At 36.0% G+C, this 15,177-nt stretch overlaps 1 protein-coding gene across 3 annotated transcripts in view; it reads right to left on the bottom strand.

Moving 5' to 3' along the window:
• SWT1 (SWT1 RNA endoribonuclease homolog) overlaps positions 1-15,177 on the bottom strand; it is a 112,455-nt gene that overhangs the window by 19,745 nt on the left and 77,533 nt on the right. For all 3 annotated transcript variants that reach the window (XM_026509225.4, XM_026509224.4, XM_057314945.1), the window contains 2 exons: positions 6,762-6,828; positions 3,791-3,855 (listed from right to left, as the gene is read on the bottom strand). In XM_026509225.4, coding sequence (XP_026365010.1) covers positions 3,791-3,855; positions 6,762-6,828 — 132 coding nt within the window. The remainder of the gene's footprint in view (positions 1-3,790; positions 3,856-6,761; positions 6,829-15,177) is intronic.

The following is a 15,177-nucleotide window of genomic DNA, read 5'->3' on the forward strand; positions in this document are numbered from 1 at the left end:
TGGTTCTTTCAATACATGAGCGTGGAATGTCTTTCCATTTCTTTGTGTCATCTTCAATTTCTTTCATCAGTACTTTATAATTTTCAGAGTACAGGTCTTTCACCTCTTTGGTGAGGTTTATTCCTAGGTACCTTATGGTTTGTGGTGCAACTGTAAATGGGACTGTTTTCTTAATTTCTCTTTCTGCTGCTTCATTTTTAGCGTATAGAAATGAAACAGATTTCTGTATATTGATTTTGTCTCCTGTGACTTTACTAAATTCATTTATCAGTTCTAGCAGTTTTTTGGTGGAATCTTTTGGGCTTTCTATATATAGTGAAAGTTTGACTTCTTCCTTGGTGATTCAGATGCCTTATATTTCGTTCTGTTGTCTGACTGCTGTGGCTAGGACTTTCAGTACTATGTACTATGTTTAATAAAAGTGCCTTGTTCTGGGGCGCCTGGGTGCCTCAGTCAGTTAAGCGGCTGCCTTCAGCTCGGGTCATGATCTTGGGGTCCTGGGACTGAGGCAAGCATCTGGCTTCCTGCTCAGCAGGGAGCCTGCTTCTCCCTCCCCCTCTGCCTGCTCATCCTTAAGCACGCGCGTGAGCTCGCACGCGTTCTCTCGTTCTCTCTCTCTCTCTCGTGCTGTCTCTCAAATTAGTAAAATCTTAAAAAAAAAAAAAAAGTGTCTTGTTCCTGACCTCAGCGGTAAAGCTCTCAGTTTCTCCCCCACTGAGGATGATATTAGCTGTGGGTATTTCATAGATAGCCTTTGTTATGTTGAGGTATGCTCCCTCTAAAGCTACTTTGTTGAGTTTTTATCATGAATGGATGTTGTACTTTGTCAATTGCTTTTTCTGTGCCTATTGAAATAACCATATGGTTCTTATCCTTTCTCCTATTGATGTGATGTATTCAGTTGATTTGTGAATACTGAACCACCCTCACAACCTGGGAATAAATCCGTGATCGTGGTGATTTTTTTTTTTTAAGATCTTATTTTCCCTTTGACAGAGAGCACAAGCAGGGAGAGCTGCAGGCAGAGGGAGAGGGAGAAGCAGGCTCACCGAGCAGAGAGCCCAATGTGGGACTTGATCCCAGGACCCTGGGATCATGACCTGAGCCGAAGGCAGGCGCCTAATGACTGAGCCACCCAGGCACCCCAGTGAACGATTTTTTTAATGTATTGTTGAATTTGACAGATGTTTTATCTACCTACCTATCTATCTATCTATCTATCTATTTATTTATTTATTTATTTAATGGAGGGGGCAGAGAGAGAGAGAATGAGCAAGCTGGAGGGGGGAGGTAGGCAGGGGATAGAATCTTAAGCAGGCTCCACGCCCAGCACAGAGCCCAACGTGGGACTGGATCTCACGACCCTGAGATCATGACTTGAGTGGAAATCAAGAGTTGGATGCTTAACCACCTGAGCCACCCAGGTGCCCCAACAGATGTTATATTTTTGACACAAATCTCTTGTACACAAACCTTTAAATGTGGCCTATCTGTAAAGACCTATAATAAGAGTATAACTGATTGACATTCTGAAGATAAAGGTAAAAAAATCATTTCACCCCCAGCTACTACAGGCTATGCATGCCCAGTGGTTTTAGATTTTCTTGGAAAACTTAATCTAATGAGTAAGTGAGCTTTCATAGCTGTACTTAGTAACAGTTGTGCATAATTATCAATCTTTGTGTCCTGATACCAAATAAACTTATCAATCTAGAGTTTAACAGTAGATGCAGTTTGAGAGTTAACACTCACTGTACCTGCTCATAAAATTTTATAGCAATGCAGACACATGTGTAAGTTAAAAATAGCAAATGAGGGGTGCCTGGGTGGCACAGCGGTTAAAGCGTCTGCCTTCGGCTCAGGGCGTGATCCCGGCGTTCCGGGTTCGAGCCCCACGTCAGGCTCCTCCTCTAGGAGCCTGCTTCTTCCTCTCCCATTCCCCCTGCTTGTGTTCCCTCTCTCGCTGGCTGTCTCTGTCTCTGTCAAATAAATAAATAAAAAATCTTAAAAAAAAAAAAAATAGCAAATGAGTTGCGGGTCAGTGACAGCAGTGGCGTATTACACAGCAGTGAAAGGACAGTCAGGTCTGCTACGGCACCTGTTTTGAACACATGAACTCGTTCCAACACCACTGATATATTAAAGAACAACTTGAGCACAACGCAAATTTCACATTTTCTTATATATAATTTCAGAGGAACAGAGGAAACGACCCAGCTAAACCGAGCTACTTAGGAATACACAAAACACACACATGCACACCCTTGAAACATGTACCAGAACCTCACTCACATCGGGTGTTGCAACTTTACATTCAATTTCAGATAAGCTTCCTTCCACCGCATGATACTGACCCACAAGCTGCAACCCTTCCAGGGACCACTTCCACACGCCAACTTCAGCTCGTTTTCAACGAAAACAGATTTATGGTCACATTTACATATTTCTTCACCATTTAACATGTGTAAAACTGATGCCATTTTGATTAGGTCCCTATCCTCTTTTTAAATGTATCTCTTAGTAAGTTTTTGAGTGATGTGCCTCAGACCCATTTTTCCCATGAGCCTTTCTCTTGCGTGATTTTGCATAGCACAGAGGTGATATTTAGCAACGAATATGTCATGTCACAGTAGGACTGACTGTAAACCAACCACTGCTCCATGCCTCCACATGATGAATCTCAACGTTGAGTCAAAAAAGAATGGTGAGAAGGGGAGTATGAGACCGGAGGGCAACACTGACAGTGTTAAGTGGGTTTTTGTTCCTTATGAATTTGTTTGCCTGGCTCAGGACTGGAGGGCTTCACACGTACACCCTGTGTATTAAAGAATCAGATCTATACTGCTTCCCCTTTCTTGTTACATATGAATGCTGTACACTAAATTATTTTTTAAAAGAATATATGTGATACCATTAAGTACAAAAGCAGGTGAAATTAATCAACATGGTTTTATTGATACATACACCCATAAAGATGAGAATTACAAACACAAAACCTCCAAGGAGAGGCTGGAAGAGAAGACATGCATAGGGATGGATAAAGGTGTATTTTGTCAACTGAATGATAGGCATGAGTATTTTTTGTACTAGTTTGTCTTCAAAACATGGTCTGGGGAAAATAAGTCAAAGGGTCATGAGGTCAAAGAGGTCAAAGCTATTTTCATAATAATACTAAGACATGATTTGCCTTTTGCATTCTCATTCTTGCAAGAATGTACAATAGTTTTCTAGCGATACATGACATGTAATTATCAAAAGACTAAATTCAAAAGCAGCTATCAGAACCCATCTGTCTTCCATGAAGACAGACATTAAGAGATTTGCAAAAATGTAGAATCTCACTCTTTTTGATTGGGAAAAATTATTTTCATAATTATATGCTCCTTACTTTAACATGTAATTAGTTATTATTTTGAAATGAATATTTTGTAAATTTTCAATTCTAATTTCTAATATAGAAAATATAGATAGATATGACCTACTTAAACAAAAGGTCTTCAGGGTCTTTAACAATTTTGTAAAATATAAAGGAGTCTTGAGGCCAAAAAAATTGAGAACCACTTTAAACCTTATACCTGTATTTATACATACACACACACACACACACACACACACACATATACACACACACGCTCTTTTTGTATGTATGAACTATTTCATATTAATAAAGGTAAAAAAAATCATAGTGTACTGCAGACATAAAAAGAATCCTTTGTCAGCAAACCAAGTGGTGCTGTGTACGGTAAAAGCTTATGACAACGACATTATCTGTAATACAGATGGGACTTACCGATACTCAGACTGTGACACACAATCATAAAGTTCCTGGGCAGTGAATTGGACATTTCTATTTACCTGAAACGAACCAAGATGTAGTTATTAAAAATGCATATGAAGTCAAATGAGCAGTAAGAGCACAAGTAGAGTGACTCATACTCTGAGGGAACAGAATGTCCAGTTTCTAGTGTTTGCATGAAAAGAACAATCACAAGTTCAGTGATTGCAGTGTTTTACACAACACTGAACTGTGTGTAAAAATACTCGTCCTCATGTTACAACTTAATCTGTTCACAGAACCAGAAGAAGTGATCCAGGGTGTGGGGTTATGGGAATCTCAACGAAGCAGATAATCACTCTGTAGACAAGTGGAAAGAAAAAAATGTGTACTCCATGCAATGCTAAGTTTCACTCCTATGGGCTCTTATCAATAGATTCAGGCTTCAATGAGCCTAGAGTTTTAGAAGATTTCTAAAGCATGTATTCAATATTTCTTTTCTAAAAGAAGCAAATGTTAAAAAGTTAAAATAACTCTATATTTAAAGGACTGGAGTAGATTTGGAATCATAGAGGTAGATGATTTTAAAAGCAGAAGTAGCCACATCTTGTTTATATCCTGAACATTAGAAATAATTCAAGCTGAAAGAAAAAATTAAGCATTCAACTTTAACAACATTTGAATACTATGGCTGACCCTGCAAAAATTATTACTGAAGAATCTTCACTTTCATTTAAATACTAAGTTAATTTTTTTAAAAAGTTTAATTTACAGACATTTTCTAAAGAAATGTCTTTTTCAGCCTATCAAGGTCCAAAAATTTTAACTAATATGTTTAACTTCATAACATAATTCAGAGATATAATTTACAATAGTATAAATATAAAAGTCCTTTGTCACACAAAGACTCGTCATGGCACACATGTGGAGACACAGTGATGGAATCCTGTATTTCTTGAGGCTATATTCTACTTATGTGCAGGGAAAAATCTGGATATTAATAAATTCTTTTTATCAGATAACAAATAGCACAGTGCCTAAATTTCCAGAAATTCTGAATTAGTGATGGAAAACTAAATGAGACTATTTTCTGTTCAATTTACTTAAAAAATATTTAAATAATTGGTATAAACTTTTTGGTGAGGAAATTATCATATTGTGTAGAAAATGTTTCATTCACTAAAGGTTAAAAATACACAGGTTTTTTTTTAAGATTATTTATTTATTTTAGAGAGAGAGAGAGGGAGAGCGCATGTGACTGTGCAAGCAGGGGTAGGGGCAAAGGGAGAGGGAGAGAGAGAAACACAAGCAGACTCCATACTGAGTGTGTAACCCAATGCAGGGCTTGATCTTATGACCCTGAGATCATGACCTGAGCCAAAACCAAGAGTTGGATGGACACTCAACCAACTGAGCCACCCAGGTGCCCCCATAGTTTTTATTTATTTATTTTTTCAAGATTTTATCTATTTATTTGTCAGAGAGAGTGAGTACACAAGCAGGGGGAGCGGCAGGCAGAGGGAGAAGCAGGCTCCCCGCTAAGCAGGGAGCCCAGTGCGAGACTCAATCCCAGGACGCTGGGATCATGACCTCAGCTGAAGGCTGATGCTTAAACAACTGAGCCACCCAGGCATCCCATCCCCCCAAAGTTTTTAAATACAACATTTTAAATCTATATAATCCTAAATTTTGCTTAAAAGTAGGATTATATGTTTAATGTTATTTAATTATATATAATAGTTAATATTATATTTAATGACTATAAAATTGGTATGTAATTATAATTAATTTTTTAGGTACTTTATAATTTTTATTAAAAGAACTAGAAATGTTTAAGATATACATTTAGAGTTAGACTGTCAACCAGTACAATTCCTTTTTCTTAAAGTGTTCTACTCTCATGTCAACAAGACCCTGATATTTTCACTATTGTCCCAATATCCAGGACCTATAATGTATGCAAACTTAAGGCCAGCAAATGTCAACAACCTTGCAGATGTTTGAGCAAAGGATGAAGGAAATAATCTGTTCTCTATCAACTGTTGAGAAAAATCAGCTTAAGAAGTGGTTTTGAACCTGATGTGAATAAAAAACATGAATACAAAATAGTTCCTTAAGCCTTTAGATTTTTAAGAGAAAAAAGTATCTAGATGCAGCGTTAGTTTTAAAAGCAATCACCACATACATTTAGACACTCCTCCCAGACCACAAGTGAGGTGTGACGGTGGTGTGGCTCCAGGTCACGGTGGGTGACTTAAAAAGTTGGCAGATTTTAAAAAGTTGGACTCCATAAGAAATGTGAGACCTGAATATATGTCACATTCCTTCATTTGGAGCATTTAAAAACGTACACACACACTTGAAAAGAAAGAACATACAGGAACATGGGCAGAGAAACGAAGATCACCAGAGCGCTCTCCCTGGCTCAGCGCCCACGAGGAAAGCTCGCAAGTTAAGTCACCAAACACGCCAGAGCCGCACCACAAGCCTCAGCTCTCACACCGACGGTGTGTCCTGCTGCCACACAGGAAACCAATCACAGCTTTCCTTCTCACTAACCCCCGGTTCTCACAGGCGGCTCTTTCTCCCTGGGGGCCACCTGGGTCTGTGAGCTGAGTGGGGCGGCAGGGTATTTTCGGTTGTCACAGGGACTCAGATATTGGGATTTAGTACGTGAGGAGCGGCGATGCTGAACAGCCGGCAGAGTTCCACACAATGGAGAAATGACCCGTCCCGAAATGACAACCGTGCCCCTAGTGAGAAACAATTCTGTGTGGGAGAAAGTGTGTTATTTTAGGACTCCATGTTTTTATTTTATGAATGAAAGAAAAAATTTGATCTTTGACAAACTTCCGTGGCCTTTAAAAAATTAAAGCAAATGCCAGTTAAATAGCATCCGGATGGTTTTAGACCTCTATCGTGTTTATTTATAGTAAAACTTGTTTATGGTAGAAATATGATAAGCATTTTAAAATATTTCTCATACCTCATACTTGATTAGGAAGTTATAGAGAGTCTCAACATCTTGATAATTACTGTTAGGGGCCAAAATCCTAAAAAATACAATAAAAACAAAGGAATGGGAATGAATGATTTAAAAAAATAATACCTTAAACTTTTCTTTAAAACATATCCATACTGTGAGATCATTTATTGTATGATCAGTTTAATTCAACAGAGATCAATTTATTAAAATATTTTTATTTATACTGATACATCACTATTTAACCAACAACCATAAGCATTCTTACATGAAATTCACCTTTTGAGCTACAATAATACAGATTTCTCAAAAGGTGGACAGAAATGTGACGCGCACTTATACTTCACACCTTTTAAGCAGCAGGTAATGCTTGAAGAGTTCCCACAGAAATGTTCAACCAATCCCAGTGGACAACTGAATAAACTATCAGACACATAAAAGAAATCCTAATAAAAGATTTCTGACTAAATTCAAATAATACTGTTTGAACTATCAGCCTAGCATAGTATGAAAGAGCGTGAGTAAACAGAGCATATCAATCCCGGAGAATAACACTGAGTCATAAAAGTAACAATGGAAAGTAACATAAATGACATAAAAATATAAATATATAAATAAAACACAAATGGAAACGAGGAAAAAAATAAAAATAAAGAAGAAATGGAAGAACATATTTCTCCATCTAGCAGTAGACTATTAACTCTTACTTTCTTATACTATGGATTTCTTAATCCTTTCAGGATGAAGGTTTTTTTGGTTTTCTTTTTTTGCTTTTGAAAAAAGAAAAAGTGTTTTTTTTTATTTTGGTATAGTGATGATGAGCCATGCCTGCCTGCCTGGGTTTTCCAGCTGTGTGACCCTGAGTGAGTTCTATGTGACTTATTTTCCTTTACCTGTTAAATGAGCATGGTAGTAGTCCTTACTTCATAGGATTCTCACCAGAATTAAATGAGTTCCTTAAGATAAGTCTTTAGAATTACAGTGTCTGACATACAGCCAGCACTACATATATTATCAAATATAATAGTAACAATAACAACTATTATCATCTAATAGTTTCAAGCCACAGAATAACTGCATGATGATCTAACTAATGAGAAATCAAACCACCTCAATTCATTCTTAAAATACAAATGCCTTGGCCTGGGTGGCTCAGTCGGTTAAGCATCTGCCTTCAGCTCAGGTCATGATCCCAGGGTTCTGGGATCGAGCCCAGTGTTGGGCTCCTTGCTCAGTGGGGAGCCTGCTTCTCCCTCTGCCTCTGCTGCTCCCCCTGCTTGTGCTCTCTCACTCTCTCTCACATAAATAAATAAAATCTTAAAAAAAAATACAAATACCTTTTAATTACAATGTCGCTAGGTCCTCACATCCTTGCTAATGCTTGACAACTTCGGACTTTACAGTTAACTGATCTCAATTACCTTAATCAGATCTTTAAACTATTTGGCTTTTATTAGACTTGTGGGAAAGCTTTTATAATAATTTTTCAGGACATAGTCAAATTTTTAAAGGGGCTGTACTCTGGGAGGAGACACATACAGAATACAAAAAATAGTAGTTTCATGGAAAAACTTTTCACCCAACAAGTAATTTTAAAATACAAATAATCTCCTAACCAAAAAAAGAGAAAAAAAAAAAAGATGGGGGGGAGGATAATACATTAGAGAGAGTCCATAAATAATTCACTTAAGAAAATGAAAAGAGGGGCGCCTGGGTGGCGCAGTCGTTAAGCGTCTGCCTTCGGCTCAGGGCGTGATCCCAGTGTTCTGGGATCGAGCCCCACATCAGGCTTTGCTAGGAGCCTGCTTCTTCCTCTCCCATTCCCTCTGCTTGTGTTCCCTCTCTCACCGGCTGTCTCTCTCTGTCAAATAAATAAATAAAATCTTTAAAAAAAAAAAAAAAAAAAAAGAAAATGAAAAGAAAGCAATCTAGGTAAGTTGAACTAATCTTTCAGAAAGGCAATGGAAAAAAATGGGGTATCATAATTTTGTAATCAAATGTAAACCAACTATCAGCGATGTGGAATAATTTACATCTCTTCATTTTTCTAGTTTTGGATTATTTCCATAAAAGAGGATTAGGAAATTAGACATAACAAGATGTTTTATATTAAAAGCCTTATAAATTCCAAGCTAATATCGCAAAAGAAAGTATTTTCCAGAGAATAAAATGAACATCTCTGTCCTGAAATACTTCACAGGAAAACTGGTTTAATGGTAAACTAGTCATTTATCTATAGCAACAAGTCATACCTAAAGTAAGGAATAAAGAAAATAATTACATCATTCTAGTTTTTCAATTTTTTCAAAAATTATACGCTCTCAACCTAGTTTTTTTTTTTTTTTTAATAATTTTACTGAGGTACAGTTTACATACTATAAATTCACTCATTTTAACAACACAGTGATTTTTAGTAAGTTTACAGAACTGTACAACGATCCCCACAATGCAGTTTCAGAGCATCTCCTTCACACAAAACAGATGCCTACTGCTCATTTGCAGTCACTTTCTGTTCTCACCTCCAATCCCAGCTCCAGGCAACCACTAATCTACTTTTTGTCTCTAGAGTGTTTTCAGTCTGTAAGTTCTTTTCCTCTTATCATCACAAAGCACAGTTGTCTCTATAAATAATATCCTACTCTAATACAGAGTCCAGTCGATGAGTCAAAATCTAGTGGAGAGTGGCTAAACCTCAGAATGTATCTGGTAAGTAAAAAAGCAAGATGTATAGTAAAGATGCCCAAGAGCAGAACAAGAAACCCTTTATTCTCTCATCCAACAAATATTTGGGACCTACTACGAGCCAAGCACTGTTCCAGACCCTTGGATACATTAGTGAACAAAAAGGCAAAGAGGCATAGACCAAAGCATCATAATTCTAAAGAGCTTATGAAAGAAAAAAAAAAAAAAATCCTGACCAAGCACAGGAAGATAATGAAGGAAGAAAAATATCTCATTGTTACCCATTTGACAATCTCCTCCCACTTGTCAATTGCTACTTGTAAACAAACAAGTTTACAAGTAATTCCAGTGATGAAACACAGGAATTTTAAGTTTCTAGGGAAGAAGGCATTTGCTCCAATTGTAAAGATCTGATTATCTGACAAAATATCACAAAATTATATTCTAATGAAGAAAGGCATATTGGTATGTCAGCATCATTCACAGATATGTTATTGCTACAATCAGACTAAAGCTATACAAGCTATTCTTTAAAACTAGGATATACATTATAGGATTTGTTATAAAATTTACTATTCTTAAAGACTGTTTTGAGGTAAACTGAGTCCCCAATAGACTAGGCCATCTTTATTAAAATACATTCAAGTTAGGGTTGAATTTAGACTTCATTATGTCCTATGAACTCTGAGTTGATAAGAATGGAATTTGGCCTGGTACTAAAAAAAATTGCCAACTTTCACTAACTAGAAGTACAGCTTGTTGAAAATATACAAAAAAATAAATGGAGAAAAATGGTTTATGGACTTCCATGCCTTAGTAATTCCCCACACAGAAATTCTTGAGCGGTCAGCCTTCTCTATAGCTTTCTCATTTTTTTTCTTATACCAATGTGAAAACAAAAGACTCTTATAATGAAAGTCCTAAAATTACCCTCCAGTGGCAACTCTTTAAAATAATAGAATGAAAGAATCAGCCCTTAAAGGAAATGAAATACTTTTCAGAAAATGGCCATTTTTAATTTATAAATACATCCACATTTGTCCTTTCAAAAGAAATTCATAATCATCAATAAGTATTTATCAAATGCATACCATTTTCTCAAATGTGTATTATATTTGGTATATGGAATATAAGAGAAAACTATGGAATATAAGAGAAAATTAAAAGGCACGGCTGCCTTTCTTCAAGTTGTTTATAATCTGGAAATTTCACTTTAGAATTCTGGAATCCCAACTGGGAAATAGACATCTAAAATAGAATTTAATCCTCAGCCCACAGACTATTTGTAAGCCAAGTCTGACCCAAATGCACTTTGGTTTCTTTTAAACAGCATCAACAATAACATATAATGTCTTGCTGAACACTTACTCAGAGTCTGACACTACTTTACATACATATTACATACATCATCTCTAATTCTTTTAACAACACAAGTTTAGTTATGTGACCTTGATCAAATTACTTGCTTTTCTACACTTCTGCTCACCTGTGAGATGAGGGGAGTAAGATTTACCGTATAAGGTTATTATATGAACTACAGAAAAGAATGTATCTAAGGTGTTTAGTACAATGCCTGGCACATGCCAATAAATATTAGCTGTTATGAAAACCAGTTTTCGGATGTAGAAACCAAGGATCAGAGTTATAAAACACTTGCCCAAGATCACACAGAGTGGTGGTAGGTATCTAAATCTCGATTGGTTTAACTCTGGAGCCCATGCTTTTTCTACTAATAAAAAGGATCACCACTACCATCTTCTTGCCTCCAAATGATTTTACAAAATCAAATGAAATAAAGTCCTTTTTAAGAATTTTAGGGGCACCTGCGTGGCTCAGTTAGCTGAGCATCTGCCTTCAGCTCAGGTCATGATCACAGGGTCCTGGGATGAGCCCTGAGTTGGGCTCCCTGCTCAGTGGGGAGTCTGCTTCTCCCTCTCCCTTGGCCCCTCTCCGTGCTCATGCACTCTCTCTCTCTCTCCCCGCCTCTTTCACTTTCTCAAATAAATGGATAAAATCTTTAAAAAATAAAATAAAGAAATTCTAAATGTAGCTCTTTAATTTGCTTTTTAACAAATGCTTCTGGTAAACTGTTTTGTGTGTGTTCAAACACTCCATCTTTGTGGTTGTTACAGCTTTCTCAAAGCCACAGAGGAAGTTAGTAGCAGAATCAACACTCACTAGAAGTCCTGACACTTAACCACATAAGCACTTTGAGTTTTCTTTTTTATCTATGAGCAATTAGCATTAAGTAAGCAACATGTTAATCTGAATCACACAAATTTCATTTCCATCTCATCCCATAACAATAGATCTCTTTAAGAAAAAAAAAAAAGATGATCCACTCATTTTTTTTAAGGGGGGGTGAAAGGGGCAGAGGGAGAAGGAGAGAGAGAATCCTAAGCAGGCCCCACGCCCAGCAAGGAGCCCAACTTAGGACTCAATCTCACAACTCTGAGGTCATGACCTGAGCTGAAATCAAGAGTCAGATGCTTAACCAACTAAACCACCCAGGCGCCCCCATCCACTCAAATTTTTTAAAAAGACGAAAGTTAATAGAATAACCTGACTAAAATTAAAAATCAAACAATGCACTAAAATGAACTAATTTTTTAAATTAGAATTTTAAAAATTCAAAGCTTTTCTCCTATTTAGAAAAAATAAAGCAACAGGCTCAGGAGCGGGAAAAGATGTCTAGAATACTCAAGTTTAATATCTAATTCTAGAAATTCAAAAGAAGAGAGAGCATGTTCTTGGATATTTATAAATCACAACTTACATCCCACAGAACTGAATATATTATATTCCCTGCTGGCAAGACAGAGTTTTACATTAATATCATATTTAAAACAGTTTTTGAGAGTGTGAAAAAATTAATAAGTTTAAAAAGTAATTACATGGCTTATTTCACTTAGCATAATATCCTCAAAGTTTATCCATGCTGTAGCATATGTCAGAATTTCCTTCCTTTTTTAGGCTGAATAATATTCCATTGTATGTACTACACCACAATGCCTATCTATTCATCTGCTGATGGACACTTGGGTTGTTTCCATGTTTTACGTATTATAAATAGTGCTGCTATGAACATGGGATGCAAAGACGACTTTGAGACCCTGTTTTCAACACTTTTGTGTTTACACAGAGTTGTCAAAATCATAGACAGTAAAATGTTGGCTGTCAGAGGCTAGGAAGGGGGAAATGAGGAGTTAATGGGAAGACAGTTTGGGTTACAGAGATGGATGGTTCGATGGCTGTGCACTATGAATGTACTTAACACCACATGAATACACTTCTAAGTACACTCAAAAATGGTAACGATGGTAAATTTTATGGTATATTTTACCACAATTAAAAAATGAGGTTAAAAAAAGTAATTACATGAAGTGAAAATGTTTATTTACAGCATGATCCGAAAAACTCATTTTATATTCTCTAAGCTAAGAACTGACCCAAGGCTTAATTGTTATTATGAGCTGCTGTTACATCATTATTGGGGATAATATAATTTATTCAGTATCTAACCAGTGCCAGGGACTGGACAAATGCTATCTCTAATCTCTGAAATTTAATAAAGCAACTATTACAAACTCCATTTTCTAGATCAGGAAACAGATACAAAAAGTTTAACCTAAGGAGGGAACATACTGCAGTGAGTACTGGGTGTTAAACACGAACAATGAAGCATGGAACACTACATCAAAAACTAATGAAGTCCTGTATGGTGACTGACATAACATAATAAGAAAAAAAAATTAAGTTACAAAAAAAAAAAGGGGGGGGGTTAACCTATCTTAGTGACAGAGTTATTAGTAAATGGATGGAACTAGGATTTAACTTCTTATTATTCCGACCCCCGCCCCCAAAGCTAGGCTCTTCTGATTTTAACACAGTGCTATACCTGGACAATCAATACCACCAAACGGGATTTTGCCGATGACAGTTTAAAATGTATTACTGATAAACTGGGTGAAAATTGATCAAATCAACAATGAGGAAACACTCTCCAGGAAAAAGAAAAGTCTTAGATCCTAGAGTACCTTTTTTTATTTTTTTGATTACTTATTACAAGTAAAATTAAAATGATATATTTTCTATAGCTAATTTGGTGAAATCAGCTATGCAAATGGGAGCTATCCATCAGCCCTAAATTTTGAAAGAACACCATATATAATTAAAACTAGTAAAAAGAAAAAAATTAAACAATTTAAACAAATTAGATAAATTTTATATTCCTGTTTTCCCTTCAGGGACAAAGAACTTTGTAAGCTGATTATAGTAATTAGATATAAGTATTAAATATAGGAGCTTTTGAGTAGTTTGGCTAAAATTAATAATTAAAATTTGATCTACTGGAAATCTTTTTTTCTAAAACTGGTGGTAGGACAAGAAGAGTTTATAGGTAATTTTAATGACTACATTTGTAATTTAATTATAAAAACAATTCTACAGAAGGAAAATATAATTCCGATAGTTAAAGGGACAGATTCTATGACTTACATATGTGCTAGGTGTATATATACATACAATAAAAACATACTGACAAATACTGCAGCTTTCTGTCAATTTTGTAGGATGGTTACAGTAAATACTATGTATCCACATACTCTTCACTCATCCTTTTATCTGGGTTATTACCTTCTACCTCCAGTATATTTTCTACATTGGCATTTAAGCATAATAATATAATGGTCATAAGCTCAGTCTCTTTGGAGTCACTCTACAAAGTAAAAGAGCAGTGATTTAAACCTAGGGAAGATGGCTCCAGTGTCTGTGTTCCTACCCAGAATGCCTCTAGATATACAGAACACGTAAGATGAATACTCATCCTAAGATATACAAAAATATACAAGATATGCTGAGAGAACCTTAATGATCATCACATTCTAATCAAAATCATCAAGATATATCCTTAGGAAACAGGACTGTGATGAAAGCAATATAAACACTGATGTCTGTCCAGTTGTCTTTCAAAATTTTGAGATAACTATCAGAACTGACATAGTCAACAAAAAGTAGTAGTCTGTATAGAACTTGGAAAAAGAGATTAAAGGAAAAGAATTTCCCTGCTTAGGCGCAAAGCCAACTGTGGCAGAAGAAGCTCTAGAGTAGAAAAGAGATTATTGTAGCTTGAGGCCCACACCCCCAGGAGTCAGCAACAAAACATGGTAATTAATCTAGTTTGCAGTGTTAACTTTCCTCTAAGAGTCATCCAGTTTATAAATATTCTGGTTCACTTACTAATTTCAATGTAAATATATAAATGGGCATTCTGATATATCAGCTTACTTTGTTCTCAATTTGATTACTGTGAGTATGAGAAGGTTTCAGTAAACTGATAAAATTCCTAACCATGCAAATTTGGGGATCAAACTCTGTACCCCTTAACTACAAAATCATAGCATTAAGATCCAAGTGGCAGGTAGTTTCTTTCTAATTATTTCTGTACTTATTATCACATGTTAATTCTTATGTGGAATGGGGATATATTAAAAATCAAAAGAGTTGCTGCCCTTAAACAGCTTACTATCTAGTCTCTCTTTAAATCGGGTAGCACAAACAAAGTATAAACAAGAGAGAATCTACAGTGACTAATGTTGGTTGTTCTTGAAGAAGAGAACAAGGTAGCTGAGGTAAAAGGGATCGGAAGAAGAATTTTCACTCACTCTGTATCCTTTTTGCCTTTTGAATTATTTTTAAGCAATGTGAAGGTATTCCATATTTTTAAATCATTAAATAA

This window comes from Ursus arctos, unplaced genomic scaffold, assembly GCF_023065955.2.
Source record: "Ursus arctos isolate Adak ecotype North America unplaced genomic scaffold, UrsArc2.0 scaffold_2, whole genome shotgun sequence".
Lineage (NCBI taxonomy): Eukaryota > Metazoa > Chordata > Mammalia > Carnivora > Ursidae > Ursus > Ursus arctos.